The sequence below is a fragment of the Notolabrus celidotus genome, chromosome 1 (genome assembly GCF_009762535.1).
Source record: "Notolabrus celidotus isolate fNotCel1 chromosome 1, fNotCel1.pri, whole genome shotgun sequence".
In the NCBI taxonomy this organism is placed as follows: Eukaryota; Metazoa; Chordata; class Actinopteri; order Labriformes; family Labridae; genus Notolabrus; species Notolabrus celidotus.
In genome coordinates this window covers 18,512,284-18,532,875 of record NC_048272.1, presented here as the reverse complement: position 1 = coordinate 18,532,875, position 20,592 = coordinate 18,512,284, and the positions used below count along the sequence as shown (strand labels likewise).

The 20,592-nt window shown below is 39.0% G+C and overlaps 2 protein-coding genes across 6 annotated transcripts in view; one reads left to right on the top strand and one right to left on the bottom strand.

The window, feature by feature from the left end:
* Nucleotides 1-225: 225 nt before the first annotated feature.
* Nucleotides 226-15,089, top strand: padi2 (peptidyl arginine deiminase, type II). Its single transcript, XM_034686891.1, is given in 18 exon segments — nucleotides 226-457; nucleotides 5,133-5,304; nucleotides 5,953-6,022; nucleotides 6,371-6,432; nucleotides 7,061-7,178; nucleotides 8,155-8,307; nucleotides 8,420-8,610; nucleotides 10,409-10,512; nucleotides 11,186-11,297; nucleotides 11,761-11,868; nucleotides 12,320-12,471; nucleotides 12,568-12,715; nucleotides 12,840-12,933; nucleotides 13,020-13,099; nucleotides 13,929-14,066; nucleotides 14,168-14,224; nucleotides 14,226-14,355; nucleotides 14,358-15,089. Coding segments are annotated over 18 exon segments (2,025 nt in total). The 5' UTR covers nucleotides 226-365; the 3' UTR covers nucleotides 14,402-15,089.
* Nucleotides 14,540-20,592, bottom strand: part of si:dkey-166d12.2 (rap1 GTPase-activating protein 1) — a 199,099-nt gene continuing 193,046 nt past the window's right edge. For 2 of the 5 annotated variants that reach the window (XM_034686870.1, XM_034686861.1), the window contains 3 exons: nucleotides 18,517-18,623; nucleotides 17,707-17,755; nucleotides 14,540-17,584 (listed from right to left, as the gene is read on the bottom strand). In XM_034686870.1, the coding sequence (XP_034542761.1) occupies nucleotides 17,747-17,755; nucleotides 18,517-18,623 (116 nt within the window). In that variant the 3' untranslated portion in view covers nucleotides 14,540-17,584; nucleotides 17,707-17,746. Of the gene's footprint in view, nucleotides 17,585-17,706; nucleotides 17,756-18,516; nucleotides 18,627-20,592 lie in introns of all 5 variants that reach the window. The other 3 variants (XM_034686844.1, XM_034686878.1, XM_034686852.1) reach the window with 3 other exon arrangements.

Genomic DNA, 20,592 nt, shown 5'->3' with positions numbered 1-20,592 from the left:
AAGAAAATATGGATTATAGTTTAGGTTGTAATGACTTTCTTCCAAAATTGTTGTTTCCTCTTTTCTTCATGTTTACAAACCTTCAACAGGCTGAAGGCAGACGGTAAGTTAGGCTTTATAAAGGGCATGTGTGCACAGAGTCTGCAAGAGATATGATAGGGGTATGTGAGTGAGGGGGTTGGGCTTAACAGTAAGCTGTCCAATCAGAGGACACCCAGACTTTCCCAGCTGAGTACCCGCATCATCTGTGGTCCTCTGCCCAGACACGGCAGTGTTTTCTTCCTGATATCAAAACAGTCGGTCATCTATCCTCAGTATAAGCCATCTCTCTATCTGCTGAGCCACACAACGCGAGGACAGCAGCCATGACTCGACACCGTACTCTCAGAGTGGACGTTGACAAAGTTATCAGCGTTGTGTATGTGGTCGGCTCGGAACTAAGCGTGAACATGGACAGGTAGACCTCTTGAACAACACATACAGAGACAGCTTTTCAGAAGTTTTGATCTAATCAGAAATAGTTTACAGTCTATATTAAATGTTTGGGATATTCTGTTCTATACTACTCTATTGTTTCCTTGTTCAGTGATATTATAACACTGTAAGTTTTATTCCTTAGGTCTACTGTTAGTGAATGTATTATTAAATACTAGGCTATATGAAGAGAGGAAAAGTGAAATGAAGAAAGCCAATTAGAAGCTAAGGAAGTCAAGTCTTTGTCCCACTTCCTGTTTACTTTAACAATAAAAGGTGTTTATAGACGCCTTGTTAAATACCTACAAACATTACTCCTTCCTTTTTGAGTTTTGCAAGGTTTCCTGAGTATTTCCTTTGTGTACTTCATGTGTCAGACTTTCCTCTTACGTATTCTCTCAATTACCCTATCAACATTTACTGTAATGTTATCCAGGCCTTACGACAGCTTACTTTTTGTTCGTCAGCCAATTTTTTTTTATTATACAAAGTGGTTAACAAACAAAACCACCCAAACAGTTAAAACCAATAGCCTGAAGTTTTGACACACCCTCACACCTGCAAACGAACACTGTGTCTGTTGCTGTGTGTTTGGGGATTTTATTTGTTGGCCGTAACAAAGCTAGTCATATAGCTTAAAAATCTGGTTAGCAGCTGAGATAGTTTTTAATCTATCCATGCTTACTTAAAGCCACCGTAAGGAGTTTTGGGGTTGTGTTATAGACTCTAATTTTGATGCTTCTGTATGATCCACAAAAGCAAACTGAGTTGATGTTTTTTCTTGTGTTTTGTGCCTTGGTTTCTCCCCTTGTTTATTATGGATCTTTGTATGTCTTTCTTGTTTTCAGTGTTTAAGTCTTTATTTTCTATCACATTGGGGAAAAACTGAGGAGGATCCATGTGCAGAAAATAAAGATCTAATAATTAAAGAACTAAAAGGTACAAACAAAGTTACTCAAATGTACAAGAAGCTGAATTCAAAAGAAAACACTAGAAACACTGGGATAAGGAGGAAGATATACAATGATCCAACAAGGGCAAAGGAAAACAGAGCAACTAAATACATGGAGTAATAAACATAGGTGTGGAACTTAGCAGCAACCTCCGGTCTAAAAATGTGAGTCAATGCGGAAGTGTTAAAAACTGCAGTTCATCGAGGATCTGCTTGAGGCTGGCTCCGGAAGTACCGGAAGTCACATACACATGAATGGGAAAAAGACGATATTGGCAGCAGAAATAAACATGTTTACAGCCTGGTACAAAAGATGAGTGTAGTTTGAATAGCTAATTTCTTGATGTCCTCTCACTGTGAGGGGGGTGAATTTTTTTCTAACGCGGCAATTTTGAAGATATTGAAATTACTAGTCTTCCAATGAGACGCACAGCTGCCTGTGGGAACACTGTAGCTGTTGGTGAGGAGGCTCAAAGCCCGCCTCTTTACGTCACACTGGCTCGACAGAAGCAATATGGCTGCCGCTGCCGATTGGCTTCAAAACAGCGTTCAGAAACAGATGGGTGATGTCACGGATACTACGTCCATATTTTATACAGTCTATGTGTGGAACACAGGACACAGGTGAACCTAATCAGGTTAATCATAAAGGAGGGAAACACAAGAGCAGGAAGTAATACTTAACTGAAAACTCAGGGATAAAGAACAACAAAATACATCGGGATACAAGACTTAACTAAGAAACACAAGACAATACACAAAGGATGTCATCACAAGACATGGATCACTAAACACGAGGAAACAAAGGATAACTTATAACAGAATAAAAACTAAACTAAACATTAACTCATGACACAAACAACTAAATATGTATTATTCTATGTAGTATCCTGTTTACCTGAGAAAGAGGAAGGATCTAAAACCTGCTCTTACATTGGAAGATGGATCTCAGAAAACTTGTGCAAGAGCACATGGGAGGGGGCGTTCAACAGATTTTAACGTGGAATAACGGATAATTATAAATTAAGTAGAATTTTGTATTAATGTGTCCACCTCTGGTTATTTTTCATGCTTGTACATGCTGCTGCAGAAAGCGCCAGAGGGACTGATACATGACTCTGAAAAGATAGCAGGATGAGATGTTTTCTGAATAAACACCTCTCATACATAGGCAGGAGGAGATCAGCAGAGAGATAAGGGATATGACTTTTAACACAGGGTGTGCCAAATTAAACAAAGAGAGTTCTTGATAGCGGGAAAGTCTTAAAGTCATATGCCAGGTTATGATGTCCAAGTATCCTAAATCCATAAAAATGCTTAGAACAGTCCTGCAGTAAATGAATAATTAACTTCAGTGAAATGTGTCACATTCAGTTCTGATGGTGGTCAGTGCAGCAAGAGTTACAGTTGGTTGAGTCTTAGTTAAAGCAATAGTTACAATGATATATCAAAAAGGCGAGTAAGTAAATGTCAGGTTGGGGGAATACCAAAAGGAGGACCCACTACAAAAATTAACAGTTTTAGTTAAAAAAAGAAATAAACAAAAACTTACTTAACTCAAAAAAATACTGGGGACACGGGACTTACATGAAAAATCACGGATCACACACACAACAAACCGACAAAGAACGGAGGAAACCGAAGACCATATACACACACACTGGGTAACGAGAAACAAGACACAGGTGAGGACAATCAAAAGGAAGGGAAAGCACAGGAAGTAAAACTAAACCAGAAACACAGGGATACACAATACACAGAATTCAACACAAGATAAGGTACCAAAAGACACAAGGAAGACTAGGGAAACTTACAAAATAAACTGGTAATCTAAGAAAGAGAACAACAAGGAAAATAAAACAAAGTTCGACAAGCATGACAAACTTCAAAATTTTCTTTAAGTTTAACAAACATGTCTCAATAACTTTTATGATCAAAACTGAGCTCTGTAACTTCATGAAGTTTAAATTCTGCAGTATTGTATTCATTTGTACTGGGTACCTAATGAACTGGCACTGACTGTGTAAGAACTCTATTGTTAGCCCACCCCGGCAGCTTTAGGGTGGACATCATTAGTATGCAGGAACTGGTGATGGGAGACTTCAAGCCCTTTGTTCGATACAGTCCTCTTCTGTTTCTATCCTACTGGAGACACTTTGTTCCCAAATAATTTTAGGCTGTTCTGTATATTCTAGCCAAATGACAGCCTACACACACACACACACACACACACACAAACAGAGCCAGGCTAGATTATACTGTTGGACCCTCAGGGGCTCTGAGCCGATTTAAGTATACCCAAAAATAACAGTCTGTATCATTAGAAGGGTGACACATCCCAAAGGCCTTCTCATGCAAAGAGAAACTGCGATTGGTGACATTGGTGGCGTTTTTTTTTGCATGTGCTTGTGAGCATTGTTCAGTCACAAGACTTCAAAAAACCTTTTAGCAGCACATTGTTTTATTAGGTCGTGGATGTAAATATGACTGTCTCTGGCATAGGTCTAAATCTGGTGTCATGACATCACAGCAAAACAGCTGACGCCTGGAAAACCTGAGATCAAGAGGTAGTTTGGTGTGAGCAGCTGACTCAGGTGTTCCGGGTAGAAAATATGGGCATGTTGTTGATTGAGACACATAGCCCACAAAAGTTTCAAATTGCATAAAGGGAGACATACCGTCTCCACCACTTCTACTTCTACTTCTACATTTATCATCTTCTATCGTTGCTATTTGAACTGTAATCTTTCTGTCATGTGAAGTCAAAGTAATCCCATCGTACCAACCTTATGATTTTCTTTTCTCCATTTTTGGTGTCTTACAAGACATACACTACCAGTCAACAGTTTGAAAACACCTTCTCATTCAGGGGTTTGTATTTATTTTAATTATTTGAAACACTGTAGATTAATATCAAAGACATCAAAACTATGAAAGAACATATATTGAATTATTTGATTAACAAAAAAGTTTTAAACAAATCAGAATATGTTTTATATTTTAGATTCTGTAAAGTAGCCCCCTTTTTCCTTCATGACAGCTTTGACCACTCTTGGTATTCTCTCAGTCTGCTTCAGGAAGTGGTCTCCTGGAATGGTTTCTAATTGACATGAGCCTTGTCAAGAGTTCATTTGTAGAATGACTTGCCTTCTTAATGTGTTTGAGACCATCAGTTGTGTTGTTCAGAGGTCGGGTTAGTACACAATGGATAGCCCTATTTGACTACTGTTGTAATCCAATTACAACAGTAGTCAAATATATTTGGCAAAACCATATTATTTCATAGTTTTGATGTCTTCAGTATTAATCTACAATGTCGAAAATAGTTAAAATAAATAAAAACCATTAATTGAGAAGGTGTGTCCAAACCTTCGACTAGTAGTGTATTTATGCCATACATTAAAAAGCATGAATCACTTTACAAGTATGAATGAGTCTTAACATCCATCAAGCCGCTGTAATATGTAGTTAAACTTGTAGTTTAAACATTGACCGCAGACTCTGCCTCCAAGCTCTATAAACTATAGGCTGATAAACTTCTATCCAGCTTGCCATATACTGAAAATTGAGCATGTCACTTGTTAGAACACAGTCTACATCCACTGGCATAAAAAACAAATACATGCTTGAACACGATGATTTATGATGTATGTCTGATTTGTTTCATAAGATGCATCCTACCTATGTGTTCTGGGTTTTTTTTCAGGAGTGCCCCGCCCAAATCCAAGTTCTACTCTGTGAAATGCAGCTCCAATGTTAATTACAGCATCAACCCCCCGCCTAAGGAGAAGTTGCACCTGTCTCCCCTCCCCCTCCATGAAAACCAAGTGCTCCTCATCACCATGGACCACGCCAGTCAACAGGAAAATGAAAGCAAGGTATGGAGTGGCCCAAAGGTGCATGAGAGTGATTATATAAAGCAGGAAGTCACATTTCAGCCTGTGAAAATGTGCTGAATAAGAAGCAGGAAGTGCTCCAGGACATGAGCCGTTTATTAATAACATGTTATACTTAACGTGATCCAACAGGTCAGAGTGAACGGGTATTTGATGAGATGATTAATGGGAGTTATACAGTTTGCCCGAAAGCAAGCAGATCAAACAAAAACATGGAATGTGCAAAGTTAACTGTGTGAAATTAAAAAAGAGAAGGTTTCATACATAACATTTAATACATAACATGATCCAACAGGTCAAAGTGAAAAAAGGTGCTTGATGAGATGATTAATGGGAGTTATTCAGTTTGCCCGAAAGCAAACAGCTCAATCAAAAAGATTGAATGTGAAAAGTTAACTGTGTGAAATTAAGAAGAGGAGGTTTTATAATTAAGATCTAACTTACATAATCAAACGTACCATTGTCAAAGTCTTTGTACCATATTCTCTTTCTTTAATAATTTATAACATTCTGAATTAGCTAAACAAGTAATTGTACAAACAGAACTCATTCAGTTGTACAACTCATGCGTCTTACATTTCACCAGGTATTTTTTGTCCATGTGAATGACTGCTGCCTTTGTGTTTTCAGCTCTCCGTTTGGTACTATGGGGAGAAAAATATGGTGCTGGGGAGAGCAATCCTGCACCTGACAGCTGTTGGTAAGTGAACGCGCACTAAAATTATGCAGATTTTAATGTAAAAATTTAAAGAATGTATAAAACAGACAACTATCCACTTAACTTTAGAACCCTTACTTGATCTTTTATGCCAACATGATGCCAGCTGAGCGACTGTGATGTGTTTAAATGCTCTCCAAAGTGGAGACATGACTCATATACACAAACCAGGCTTTATTTGGAAATCCAGTTGCACACATTGACATAAATTGTGATGTAGAAAAGTAGACAAACAGTGTTTTGAAAAGAAAGGCTGTGATTTGAAGCACTGCGTGGTATATTTAGTTCATGATAGGCGCTTTGTGATAAACAGAATGTTTTGTCACACAGAGATCTCTCTGGATGTGGATGCTGACAGAGACGGCATAGTGGAAAAAGACAACCCTAACAAGGTGAGCTCCAATGAGGAGGAAAGAGTGACACTTAAAGGAGGAGAAATTTTCTCTGTTTTCATTTTCTGACAGACAATAATATGCCGATTGTATCAAAGTACTTATGGGTCAAACCCAGCTCTGCATATCAATTAAGAGATAATGTGAAAATAGAATCTTATCCACCCTGAAGGGATTCTGTTTGATGAATCTACCAGCTAAATGTACACTATCCTGCTTATAACCCAGCTACCAACTAAATGTACAAAGAAGTTGACACTAAGTTTCGATCTTAAGATGATTTTATTTATCTATAAATTATTTACTTATACATCTGTAAAAAAGGAGCCACATTAAACTGAACATTTCCTCCCACTGTGAAGTCTAAACAGTACCCTACTCTGCTGTTATAAATCTTTAATGGTTGCCAGCAACATTTCACAAATGTGAAATGTTTCACACAAGTGTCTCAGATCTTCTTTTTTGGGAAATGTCATACTTTTTTTCTGTTTTTGTGTTTTGCCTCTCAGGACCACCGTAGTTTCTGCTTTCTTATATTTGTGTGGCAGTTTGATGTTCGTAAAACACTGCTGTGCCTCAGTCTAGGTCGTTTTACTTAACATTTTTGTGCCTTTTAAAAACTTTCTAGGCCTCCTGGAAATGGGGTGAAAACGGTCATGGAGCCATCCTATTGGTCAACTGCGACTCTGAGCGGAGATACTTAAAGCAACCAGACCTCAAGAATGACTCTGTCTCCAGAGTGTCAGGTAAAATATTCCAGCTTTTACTTTACAATCAACTTTTCTCGTTCTCCCCTTTGTACTGTTATCCTTGCTTTACTATTGTAAACAAAACACCAAACAACTATCAGTACTCATATTTCCTTTTGCTAAGTCCAAAGAATAAAGAAAATAATTGGTAAACTAGTTTGGTCAAACTTTGTAGTAGACAAACCTGTTGAGCTGAAATTCAATAGGCTCCATTGTAATTTATTAAGAGCAGTCTGTATTCCCCTGTGATAACAAACTATAAGTGCAACCACACAAAAGTAAGTTCTATTTTGCTTTAGTTAAAAAAAAAGGATTCAAACACAGTGTTTATTTAATATGAGTGCATAAAGTATTTGGTTTCTGAAACCCTTTTTTACTTTTAGCGATCGCTCAGCATTTTTACATTAACACTGAATCACACAGATGTTTAATATAGGTACTCCAGTGTGTGATTGTTCTCAGCTTTTGTCTTACCAAAGCATGAATTGCTCAACATTTAGGTAAACAGCTGAAGCTTCACACATTTACAGTGATCGATTTGCCCCTGATACTACCTCCGATGCCTGCTCAGCGGCAGAGAGATTCCCCCCCACCCTCCACCATTATTATATTTTATTGTATTTTATATTTAAATTTTAGATATTTAAAAGCTGGAAGAGAGAAACAGCATCTCGTTTTTCCTGTATGTCTCGTATATACAGTGAAAATTGATAATAAAAACCTTTGAATCTTGAATCTTGAATTATGCCTGCGTGACATTTGCGCTGATGGCGAGGTGTAACAGTTCCATGTAAATGTAAAAGGGGTTTAAGACTGACCAACACAACTTCTCCTTAAGTTTAATCTTGCACATTATTTCTCATTATTAAGATATTTTTCACTATCATCTAACAAAATAAGTCGTCATATCATTTCATAGTTGTTGTTCCAATAGTTGGAACATTTTCTAACTCGAGTCTTTGGGGACACCCAGATCTAAAAGACATGTCACGCATGGTTCTAAGGACCAGAGGCCCTGACAAGCTCCCGGAGGGCTACAAGCTCACCATGCACATGTCCAAGAGCCATGCAGAGAGTGTCAGAGTCTTCAGGGCCAAAACTGCTGGAGCTGCTTCGAGCGGCCCGGGTAAGTAGAGACAAAGGGTGAGAGTCTGTGAGAAGATGATGAAACGTATGTAATCCAGCTGGGTAGTTTTTGAACTGGCGTGTTTTTGTGTGTGTTGTTTTTACTCCGGCAGCGAGTGTCTTCTACAGGGCCTTTCTGGAAAGCTATCCCCTGGTTCTCAGCAGTGAGGTTTTGTCTGAGCAGGTGCCTTACCAAGGAGGCAATACAGAGCTGACCTTTTACGTGGAGGGTCTCAGGTTTCCGGACAAAGACTTCAATGGATACGTCAGCATCAACCTCAGTCTGTTGGAGCCCATCGGGAGTGTAAGATCTGAAACATCTACAATCTTTGTTTTATTTCCTACCATCTTATGTTGTTTAATCACCATATTCACATGCAAGCATTGTCTGTTGAAAATGTCAATAAGACAAATTATTACAGATTTACAGTTTTGGTCGATCAACAGATGGATCCAATTGAACAACATATTTAACAACAAATTAGCATCACACGACAGCTAACGTGAGCATTCCACCAAGTTTTAGCTAACATAAAAGTGTTCCTCGACAAACATAGACCATAGACTGTATAAAACTATGGACAGACCAATCAGCCATCCCAGTGAAGCCAGAACTTTAAGAGCTCGCCATGATGACCTACAATGCTACCGTATAGGCCTTGAAGCCTGCCTCCTCCATTATAAAGATGAAAAATGGGTTAAACAAGAACATTTAAATATGTAAATAAAATACATTTGTCTCAAACATGCTTTCTGTCAAAGCAGTTAGTTCCTATCATGCTGATTTGTGCTCAAGTGTTAATTTTTAGGAGTAATTAGTTTTAACTACTATTTGATATTACAACAGGGTTGATAGTCAGCTCTGTTGACATATATGCAGCTCCAAAGGCATTTGTAACCGGATTAGCAAAGTAGAGGAGGAACTGCAAGAGGAAACAATTACAGTCTATGTGTACAACAGAAAATATATCATATCATAGCTTACTATATAGTAAGCCGTTGTGATTAGAGTTGCCACCCCTCCCGTTTTTCCCAGAATTGTTCTCTTTTTTCACCAGCTCTCCCGGGAAAATAAAAATCTTTCCCGGGAGACAATTTGTCCCGTTTTTTTTGTGAAAATGCAAAAACCTCATTTGATTCACTTCGTTCTGTAGTCTAGAAAAGTCCCCCGTGCTTCTGCAGGCAATTTAAAATTGTCTCTGTTTTCTTCCCGTCTATCCGTATGTCACACACGCGCCCCCTAGCGCTCAAAGTGGCTCAGGCAGGGATGGAAACTTGACCGATGAGAGACAGCAAGCTGAATTGACCGAAGTACTTCACGCTGTCGTCTTTTCACCAACTTTTGGCGTCTCCATTTGAAAAGAGAGGAGAGACGAGGAAGGAGATGGAGCAAATACATGCAAGCCAGCAGCACGAAAACAACAATATACTAGTTACAATCCTGACTGTGCGACACTGTCAGAGTTGGGTATGGTCGACCCAGGGAGACAATTTTTCCGCCACATGCATTTGTGTTTGGCAAAAATCTCCGTAAAATATGAAGGGAAAAACGCATTGGAAATCGACACTGAAACAAAAAGCATCAAGCTGTGGTATCAAACAAACAAAAACAGGCAGCCATTGTAACTTTTATGACCAAAAAGGTTCTCAGAAGAAGACAAGATTGCAGTGGCAGAGCTTACCAGAGCGTCCAAATTTTATATTAATTTGGTCAGTCTGAACTGGTAATAGTGGCCGAGCCCTCTGCCCCAAACAATTGGTTGAGTGTCCCTTGTTTTTCCCAAATCCAAGGTGGCAACCATACTAATAGGTTAGCCAATTTGTTGTGTTACCTCGAAAAGTGACCTGATACCTGTTATTTGTACTGTGAACAGTGTTTGTTACTGAACTCTTAACAACAATTAACCTGGTTTCTTTTAGAATTCAGCTGAACCAGGTCTATTTTTTGAACAGTATAAGTTTTGTTTTGTTTGGGTGACACTTTTTCTCGTTTTTTCATTACGTTTATTTTTCTAAGTCAAATGAATTGTTTCGTCCCATTACATTACAAAGACACACAAAAAGGTGCATTCAGTAACACTCTGTGTCTGATGTTTCGACAGAATGTCCCTGATACGCCTATTTTCACAGACCGAGTCATGTTCAGAGTGGCTCCATGGATCATGACACCTAATACCCTCCAGCCCATCGAGATGTTTGTCTGCAGGTTAGAGCACACTGATGAATAATAAATTAGCCAGGGGATGAGGGATATGTCAACAAGATGATAATGTTACACAATAGTGTAGACTCTGGGAATCTGTGTTCAGCTCTTGAGTGACCCAGCACTTGGTACTTTGGGGGGGGGGGGCGTCGTTTTGGAGGAGCTCTGAGGGAGGAGGGGAGGGGTTACACGGAGTCCTGAGGAGATGCTACATTCAAATTCATGCTAGTTTTCTGAGACTGCCAACCCCAGCTTTAATTGTTAATGATGATAACAAAAAGTCTTAAATGGTTTGGTTGCTTCATTGTAGATGTTCCTTATTTTACAAAAAAACAAACAAAAAAATTCCTTATTTACTTTTGTGCATTGTCTTTACACTGCTTGGCAGTACCTGCATCCAAATGGACTTGAAGCACTTTGTTACCCGTACTGATCTTGTTTCCTCTTGTCTAGATCTTTGCTTGTGTTGTTCTTGTTCTCGTATGTACGTCGCTTTGGATAAAAGCGTCTGCTAAATGACATTGTAACATTGTAACATTGTAGTTCCTTATTTCCTCCATGTCATGCTCCAAATGACAAATCATGATTCGCTCAGCGCCAACATTGCACTCAGACTTTCTTGCTTAACACATTTTCAAAATTATTGCTCAATGACAACTTATTTACATCTTTTCAGGACCGGTGATAATTACACAATGCTGGATGATTTAAAAATATTTGCTAAAAAGAGCGGGTGCGAGATGAAGATTTGCCCCGTATATGTGAACAGAGGAGATCGCTGGATCCAGGTAGGAAACTAAATGTTAGGTTTAATAATCTGATGTTTACCGTCATTCATATCTATACTGTGTCTGAAGTCTTTTGTTTTTAAAATTTCCATCTAATTTAAACTTGAAGGATACACAGCTTCATACTTTCAACAACAAAGTGACACAGCCTGACACAAAGCTCATGTAATGCAGTAGTTACGAAAATTCAGAGCATCTTTTTTCAGTTGCAAGCCAAGTCATGACAGATAAGATAGTTTCATGTTTCATAATCCCTACATTATGAACCGAAAAAACAAAAAAGAACAAGTAAAAACTACATATTTGAAAAAGAGAAGAAGAGCAGGTCAGAAAAAGTCAGAGGATTTCACATCAAACACATCAAGGACAAACTGATCAAATAAGATATTAAAAACATAAAGAAACAAATTATATATGAAAACTTTCACACATCAGAAATATATGTAACTTCATCTGTTTTTAGGATGAGATGGAGTTTGGTTACATCGACTCCCCTCATCACCAGTTTCCTGTTGTTCTGGATTCTCCTCGACTTGGAGTGCTGGGTGACTTTCCATATGATCAGCTACTGGTGAGAGACTAACTTACATTTCTCTAGAAATCAAGTGTGCACACATACTCCTGTTTTTGTTGCATGCCTTTGTGTTAACTTGAAGCCCTTCTCCTCTCAAATGCTTATTATTACCATCCCACGACAGATGAAAACGTACGTGGATTTTGACACTAAAAGGCCGTTTTAACATATATCTGCTAAAGATGGAAAAGATTCTCTTTGCTGGGTGTAATTCTGAGTTAAAAGTGTGGACTCATGAGTAAGACTTACTGACATAAACTTATATGGAACCCAGTTAAGGCTAAATGTACAGCTAGTTTGAATACACAAACTCCTGTAAGGGTAGTACTTGATAGATCATTTTAACATTTTTAATTTTTTTTGGTGAAGAAGGTCAGACAAAAGTTTTTGTTCACAGCAATGTTCTAAATATGCCTGGAGGTGATTCTAAGCAGGTCTATATCCTCAGGGCCCTGACTTTGGCTATGTTACAAGAAAGCCCGAGAAAAAAGAAGTGACCAGTCTGGACTCTTTCGGTAATCTGGAGGTCAGTCCCCCTGTCACCGTGAATGGAAAAAAATACCCTTTTGGCAGAATCATCATTGGAGTGGCCTTTCCTACGTGAGTTTATAGAAATCCGGAGATGAATCTCTGATTTTTGAAGTGTATGAATAATGTATGATGGAGCAGCTTTTTAAGCTCTGTTCCTTCTTAAAGGGCAGAGACTGGTCGGAACATGACCCAAGTTATTCAGGACTTCTTGTGGGCTCAAAAGGTTCAGGAGCCGGTGGCTTTATTTTCTGACTGGCTCCTCGTTGGACACGTAGATGAGTTCATGACCTTTGTTCCTGCACCTGACAGAAAGGTAAATATTTTATTTTAAAGCCACTATAAACCTAAATCCTTTACAGACACAGATTTCATCTAATTCCAGAAAATGTAATTTAAAAGTTGACTCATATTGACATTAAATGTGCTTTTGTTCACAGGGGTTTCGGCTGCTGCTGGCCAGCCCTGACGCCAGCTACAAACTCTTCAAAGGCCTACAGAATGATGGATATGGACAAGCCAAAATGTTTGAGGGTAGGTCTGTCTTGGAAAATATGTTCCTTAAAGAATGTGTCGTAATCTACAATGTAATTCTTACCTCTGCTTCGGCTTCCACAAAGACGTGGAAGGTGGGACACCCATTTCAGTGGATGAGATACTTGCTGACAAGGAGCTTCAAACTGAAAACAACTACGTGCAGGTGAGTGGGATTCAAGCGTTAGATAGAACCAAGTGAATAATTAGCTAATCAACATTATGAAATGAAACCTCATCTTCTCACATTATTGTAATTTCATTTGTGAACAACTTGCATAAATTGTAAGTGAGCGAAGAAAGATTTGACAATTCTCAGGAGTATGTTGAAATATAATGGATAGTAAACGGGTGGTTATGTAGATTAGAATCCCATTGCATTACAACCCGTTCACTATAGATTATCCCACTGACAGATTCTTACCTTCTTTGTGGTACAATTAACTTTAAACATTTGAACTCAGGGTGAAGTTAAGTTTCCCTGCATATCTAGAAGAATCACATTAAAGTGGCCATCTGAATTGAAGGTAACATCAAGGTGAATGGGACTTCTGCAGAATACTAATGTTGACATTCCTGTCCTCACTCAGCTCTCCTTCTTCTCTGAGGTTCACACTTGAGACACCCTTAAACATAAATGGCACAAAGGTCACAACTTTAATGTACTAAGTTGCTACTAAAACTGCTGCTTACAATCTGAGTTACATTTATAGCAATCTGCATCTTAGAGATGCTCACCACCAGCTCTGCCTGGAACAAACAAATAATGAAGAAAACATTGTTCTGGATGATCCTGATAATGTCATAATGTAGTTTGAGCAGATGATTGTCTAAACTAGAATCAGTTGATATCATTCATTAGTAGAATGAAAAGTAAAAGAGGTACAGTGTGTGTTAATGTTCCTGGTGTATTCTTGATGATCATTTCATTATTTCCCTGCTTGTGTTTTGAACAGTTTGTGCCATGTCTTGTTTGTACCCCCTTCTGTTTCCAGAGCTGCATCGACTGGAACAGAGACGTTCTGAAGAGAGAGCTGGGCTTGGAGGATGCTGATATTATCGATCTGCCGATCCTCTTCAAGCTATTGAAGAAAAAGAAGGGGATAAAAGCACTGGCCTTCTATCCTGACATGGTATTTTCAGAGGCATAACAAAGCCGTGATGAATGTTCTAATGTTTATATTTTATTTTCAAAGGCATTCCACTGACTATCATTTCTTACATCTGTTTCCAGGTGACATGATCGTCTTGGGGAAAAAACCTCGCCGTCCCAAAGCCTTTTGGACCCAAGTGAGGGGGGGCGCTGTGCTCTGGAGACTGAGATGAGCTCCCTGATGGAGGGCCTGGGGCTCAATTGCACGTTCATCGACAACTTTGCCACCTACCACAAACTGCTGGGAGAGTTGCACTGTGGCACCAACGTCGCAGGAAACCGTTCGCAGAGAAGTGGTGGAACGTGAAGATTTGAAACTACAATGGATGGTGATGGGTCTTACAAAATACTTGAGAAAACAGAGCATGATCTTTTGTCTTATGGTGTGTACTTCTTTTAGTCTTGCAAACAACTATCAACTGTAATGTGGGAAAAGGTAACTATGGGGTGAGATTTGTTTTTTGCATCTTCATCTTTATTAAACATTTTTGTAGGCTTTATTTACAAAAGGATGAAAACCAATATTTACAAACAACTCTTTCGAACAAGGGCTTAAGCAGACAGAGATACAATCACTTTAATTGAGCACAAGATGATTCACTCCCAATCTTTGTGGTTTGAAACAAACTGTTGTGCAAGCACAGTTTAGAAGAATAGTACCACACAATGTGCTATAATAAGTCAGAGCCACAAGAGGGCACACTTTATCCTACTCAAGCATTTCAAAGTCAGAGGAAAACAATTTCACAAATCCCTTTCAAAGGCTCAGAATGCTTCATTACAACTATAATGGACCTTTGTTTCTGTAGTCGAAATGTTGCTGTGCTCCATTTGTAGCTCTAAAATGCTTGAAGAATACAGTTTGTCTGCTGTTTTGTGTTTGGTCCATTGCCTTTAACATTTTGCACTTTCATAACCTTTAATGCAAAGCAAATAATGTCATGTAGACAAAGAATCTCATGTTTGCTTCAGTCAAATCATTGAATAAAACACTGTGCATGTATCGGTTCTTCCTTCATAACAAACCGAAGACAGGAAAAAGCCTCTCTGCTCAGGAGATGTTCCAGAGTCTTGTGTACCGCAGTCAAGAGTCCCTCACAGTATCACCATTCATTGGAGCAGATATGTACAAATAAACTACATACCTGCCTTGTTTTATATTCAAGAAATGCAGTGCCTTTACATACAACTTCCTGAAAAGCTGCTCCCGCAGGACACAATCATTAGAAAGGCAAACCTTCAAGCACGAGTCACAGTGTATTCTTACTCAGCAACAAATCAGGTATTTCAAAAGGTCAGCGTTTTGAAATAGCTCCGAAATGTAGTGCTTTAGTTCACGTACATATATTACACATTAGCAATAAAGTACGAAAACTGTGGCATTTGGCTCTCTATCAGCATGTGCACTGCATCTGGAGATGTTTGCTGGTTTTCAGTAAAACACAAATTACAGAGACAACACCTTGAAGTCAAGCTGCACCACTTTACAGAGGAGAGGTTATTGGCAAGCAGATTTACCACCATGCACAGTACCGCTGTTATATAACACACACACCCAGACACAGACATCAAAATCAACATATGGTGTTGAATGAGGATTTGCAGAGTATCTGGAGACAAAATTCTTCAGCACTACCTGACAGTGGGGGTTGAATCAGACTTTTTGTAGCCTCTTGGTTTTAAAAAGTACCTCAAGCCTTCATTCTCTCTAACGGCCAGTAAGCAGAAACCAGGAAAGATATCAGGCTGCTTGGAAGCAGATCAGAAATTAACTACAGTTGATTTATTGCCTACATAGCAATTTTCCGATTAGTTTATGGTCTCGTTATATAGTTCCAAGTCTGTGCTAAAACCTCATGACATTTATTTTGAAAATTAAGGTCATAATTTCAGTTGAGCAGACTTTAAAGCAGTATCTGCTTTAGGCTGTGCTACCACATTGACCCATCAACCTGAATTGAAGAGAAGCAAATGTACAGTGGTTCATTCTAGCTCCTAAAATCAAAGATGTTGATGGAAAAATGCCAAATTTGATGCTTCAAATCAGGAGGTCTGCAAATCATTTCACCTTATTCACACTGCGGCCATTTGGACCAGGATGGAAAGCTCAATACTGTTGTAACATTGTGAGGCTGTGTTTGCAATTTTTTTAATGAGAATTGCAGAGAAAGATGACGGATAGTGGAACACCATATTTAAAAATGACCCTCTGGTCGCCTACCTAGTGCTTTAAATAAAGAATAAATGCCAGTACTTCCTCTGCTCACTTGTTGGCATTTGTATCATGCAGCTAGTATAAATTATAAGGATTATAAGTGATAGACTGTCAAAGACCTTTGTGATCATTCGCTCTGCTTCTGTTAATAACCGCTTTGGCCATTTAGCGGGCCAACATCACTGTGGTCATCCTTTAACTCATGATTTTTCCTTGTTTATAAATCCCTTACGGACCTGTGAGGTTGTGGTCCTTGACATTTCACAAGTGAACGGGGTGCAAGAGTCACGTAGTGCATCAGTGGCGATGTATTAGTGCTATTTAAGAATCGCCAGAGAAACAATGTGGAGAGAATACCGGCAGCTAGGAAGTAGTCACCAAGAGGTTAAATTTAGAAGTATCATTCAAATATGCGAATGAGTTAATATCGCTCTGTTTACAGACTTGGTCAGGTTCACCCATCCACCAGGAAGGTGACTGTTGCTCTAACATCCAACAGCATCACAGAACCCCATTTAAAGACATGTCAAATGAATCAAAGTGCCATAAAACAAGACAAATTTCCACTGCAGAGTACTCAGAAAAAGACGAAAAGACCATCAATAAAACAAAAAGTGGCCAGAGAGACAGCACACACACACAACACCACACACACACACACACACACCACACACACACACACACACACACACACACACACACACACACACACACACACACACACACACACACACACACCACACACACAAAACCAGGACAGCCCATGTCGATACCACAGCGGGATTTGAGGATGACGTTAAAAAACTCTCTCAGTCATTGAAGCTTTCTTCTCGATAGACCCAGTGTTCCCCCGAGCAATCATTGCCTTCTTGATCATTCGTGATTTCTTTCACCATAAGGTGAACCCCGTGTTCAAATCCTCATCTGTGACGGATCACCACTTCAGAGTTTACATGAAGACTCAGGTTTTAGAGATTACTGGCCTGATGAATGAGCAGGCAGCCTGACTTCATGACGGCCAGAATTGATGCTGGATGGGCACTGGAGGGTCTTGTTTCCTTTGCTTTGAGGATTCAACGAGGGTCCCAACGTGGAGCTGGACTGAGGGGGATAGGGTAGGTAGACATCCAGAGCAGGGTGTCTTCTTCTTGGCATGCCAAACATACAGAGAAAGATCTGTTGGTCAGCTGATCTGGACTCTGGCCCGATTCTCTTTTTTGTCAGCAGTGCGGATCACTTGCCCTCGGCTTGCTTTCGGTAAAAAGATGCCTCTTATGGGAATGCTGAGAAAAAAAGGGGAGATGGAGGGGTACAAAAGATAGAAATAAGAAGCAGATGAATGAGAGGTTAAAAATCTAAGAAAGAAGAGAGACAGTTGAAGGATAAACATGTTAGAATATCTAACCTGAAGATGGACATCAGTGGTAGTGATCAGAGGAGTGTGGCTAACAGTTCTGCAAACAAACAAATAGATGTTGACACAGTTTGAATCATCAACAAGAGACATTAACAACAATAGAGCTGCAAAATGTAGCAATTAAAAATCTCAAAATAAAAAAAAGTTGAGTCTTGGGAGTCTATGCCCCAAGTGAGGGAGTTTAAGTATCTCTGGGTCATGTTCTCGAGTGGGAGTAAACGGAGCGTGAGATCCACAGGCGGATTGGTGCTGCGTCAGCAGTTATGCCGGTGTTGTTACCGGACCGTTGTGGTGAAGAGGGAGCTGAGCGGGAAGGCAAAGCTTTCAATTTACCAGTCGGTCTACGTTCCAACCATAGACTGTATAAATAATGTAGTATTCGTGACGTCACCCATCTGTTCCTGAAGCGCTGTTTTGAAGACGATCGGCGGCGGGTTTCATATTGGATATGCTGAACTCAACCAAACTTCTGTCCAGCTAGTGTGAGGTAAAGAGGCAGACTTTGAGCCTCCTAGCCAACAGCTATGTGTTCCCGCCTGTCAATCAAGTCAGTCATGTCCTTAAATAGGAAAAACCCATAATCTGAATATCTTCTGAACTGACGCGTTGTAAAAAAATTCAACACCGCACAGTGTGCCGATACAGATAGATATTTAATTTTAAGTGAGAAGACATCACAGATAAGACTTTCTGCCCATTACATCATTTAGTAGCTAACTGGAGGGAACATTTGTCCAAGTGACTTTAACACATGGAGTCATCGTCACCTAATGATTGATACCGAGCACTTTATCTCACCGATGAGTACTTGTGCTCCTGGGAGGGGCGCTCCGTCTTGGCCTGGCTGTCTGTCCCTTTTGGCTCTGATGTCTTCACTGTGTCGCTCTGCTGCTGAAGATGAAGAGCTGCTGGGAAGGAGGTGACAGATGTGGGGCTGTCATGGCTAATAAACTTAAATACATAATGTAATGCTGCCATCTGTTCTTGCCAAAAAAGGATAAGCATGCAAAAGATTAACGGTTCAGAGTGAGTCATTATCGTAAAAACACTGAATTTGTGGCATAACAGAAGTTGTGTGGGAACCACAGATAAGTTTGCAATGTGGGACTTTCTAGGCATAGTAAAATTTATTTATTTGACCCTGTGGAGCCCAGAGAAGTTAAAGAAAGTTGCTGCAGTAAGTCTCCCTCAAAGTTTTTTCAATACAATCCAAAAAACAACAGCTTGATAAACAGATGAAAAAAACTGTTACAAGTCGTTTCCTTCTTTTGAGGAAACTTCCTTTTTAACTTCATACCTAATACGTGCCAGGTACAGCATTTTAGAATATGTTGGATTTAACAACTTTAAAAAACAGAAGACAAAACAACAAATGTTTTATTTCATCAAACTATTATTCCTGAGTGAGTCCTCATTCAGAGATTTTTTAGGCTGTCATTACTTTTCAAATCATTATTGAATTGCTAAAATCAACACAGCATCACTTTTTGGCAGTGATGTTGCTTACAGATTGTAATTATAATATATTTTGAGCAAAAAAAAAGTGTTTCACTATGCTGTTGTTGCCTTCCAACATGCACAGGGGATTTATATATCTTTAAGAACACAATGTACATTTTTTAAATTATATTTGGAAGAGCTATTCACACTACCATATTCATCTGCCTGTTAGTATGCTAAAGCTCGGAAGCTAAAAATTAATTTCCCTAATCACACAAGCCTTTGGGATCTGACAAAGTGTTACAGCTTCACAACTTTACAAAAAGACAATGGAAACTGAAAATAAGGAGAAACATCAGCCCAAATTTTAAGGTAAAAAAAACAAAATATTTAATAAAGCTTTAAGCTTCACTAGCTAGTGCAACCTCTGTCAAGCTAACATAAAATTTAGTTTAGAATTTATTGTACCATTTAACCCTCACAAATGGTGTTATTAGCTAGAAAGTGGTTAAAGGATTTTGAGACAATGAACAGTAAAATAAATAAATATTTTACCTTTTAGCTATCTGAACAGCTAAGTGTTTGCAATGACCTCCTCCTAGCTAACGTAACCATTAGCTAGTAACAAACTGCATCATTCAACACTGTCAAATTTAATGTTGGCTTTGATTAGCTAATATGTCCCCAAATACTATATCTATTGGCTTCAAAGTTTTCCCTCCAGCTACTGATCAATCTAGAAGCAGTGAAATGATTTGGAATTAATTACATCGCCTTCATTCACATATAATTTGATCTTCCAGCCTTGGCCGTGACATGAGGGGAAAATGGCAGCCATGTTAATGTGTTGAGTTTCATGATTTATAGTGAAAACTGGTAAAGAAGAAACCTGCAAAGTGAATCAAAGTGTAGTGGCAACTTTCAGCAAAAGTATTCTTTGCCACTTCTGCAAGACATAGTGTTTCTGACTCGTGCTTTCCAAAAGAGGTTTAAGTTCATGTATTCCAAAAATGAACAACAAATAACAAATAAAAGGCAGCTCTCTAGTCTCTAGTAACTAAATAAAATACTTTTACTTACCTATAAAGCTACAAAACTATCAAAAACTAAGCAAAAGCTACAGTCAGAAAATCTGTTGCTCCTCGTCCTGCTCAGATCAAAGCACTGATTCCAGAGCACATGCTCAGTGGCCAATTTGCTTCAATCAGCTGTGCCCAACAGCAACACCAATTAACTACAGAAGGACAACTCAAGGCACATCTACCCTGAGCAGCTAGACAAACAGAAAGAAATTTAAGTGAGAATATAAAATATATTAAAAATAATTCAAACCAATAGTAACGATTAAGTCTCTTATCTCCACAAAAATTATCTAAATAATGCCCATATATTTGACTTACTCTATGGCTCTAACACAAATATCTATATTTCAAA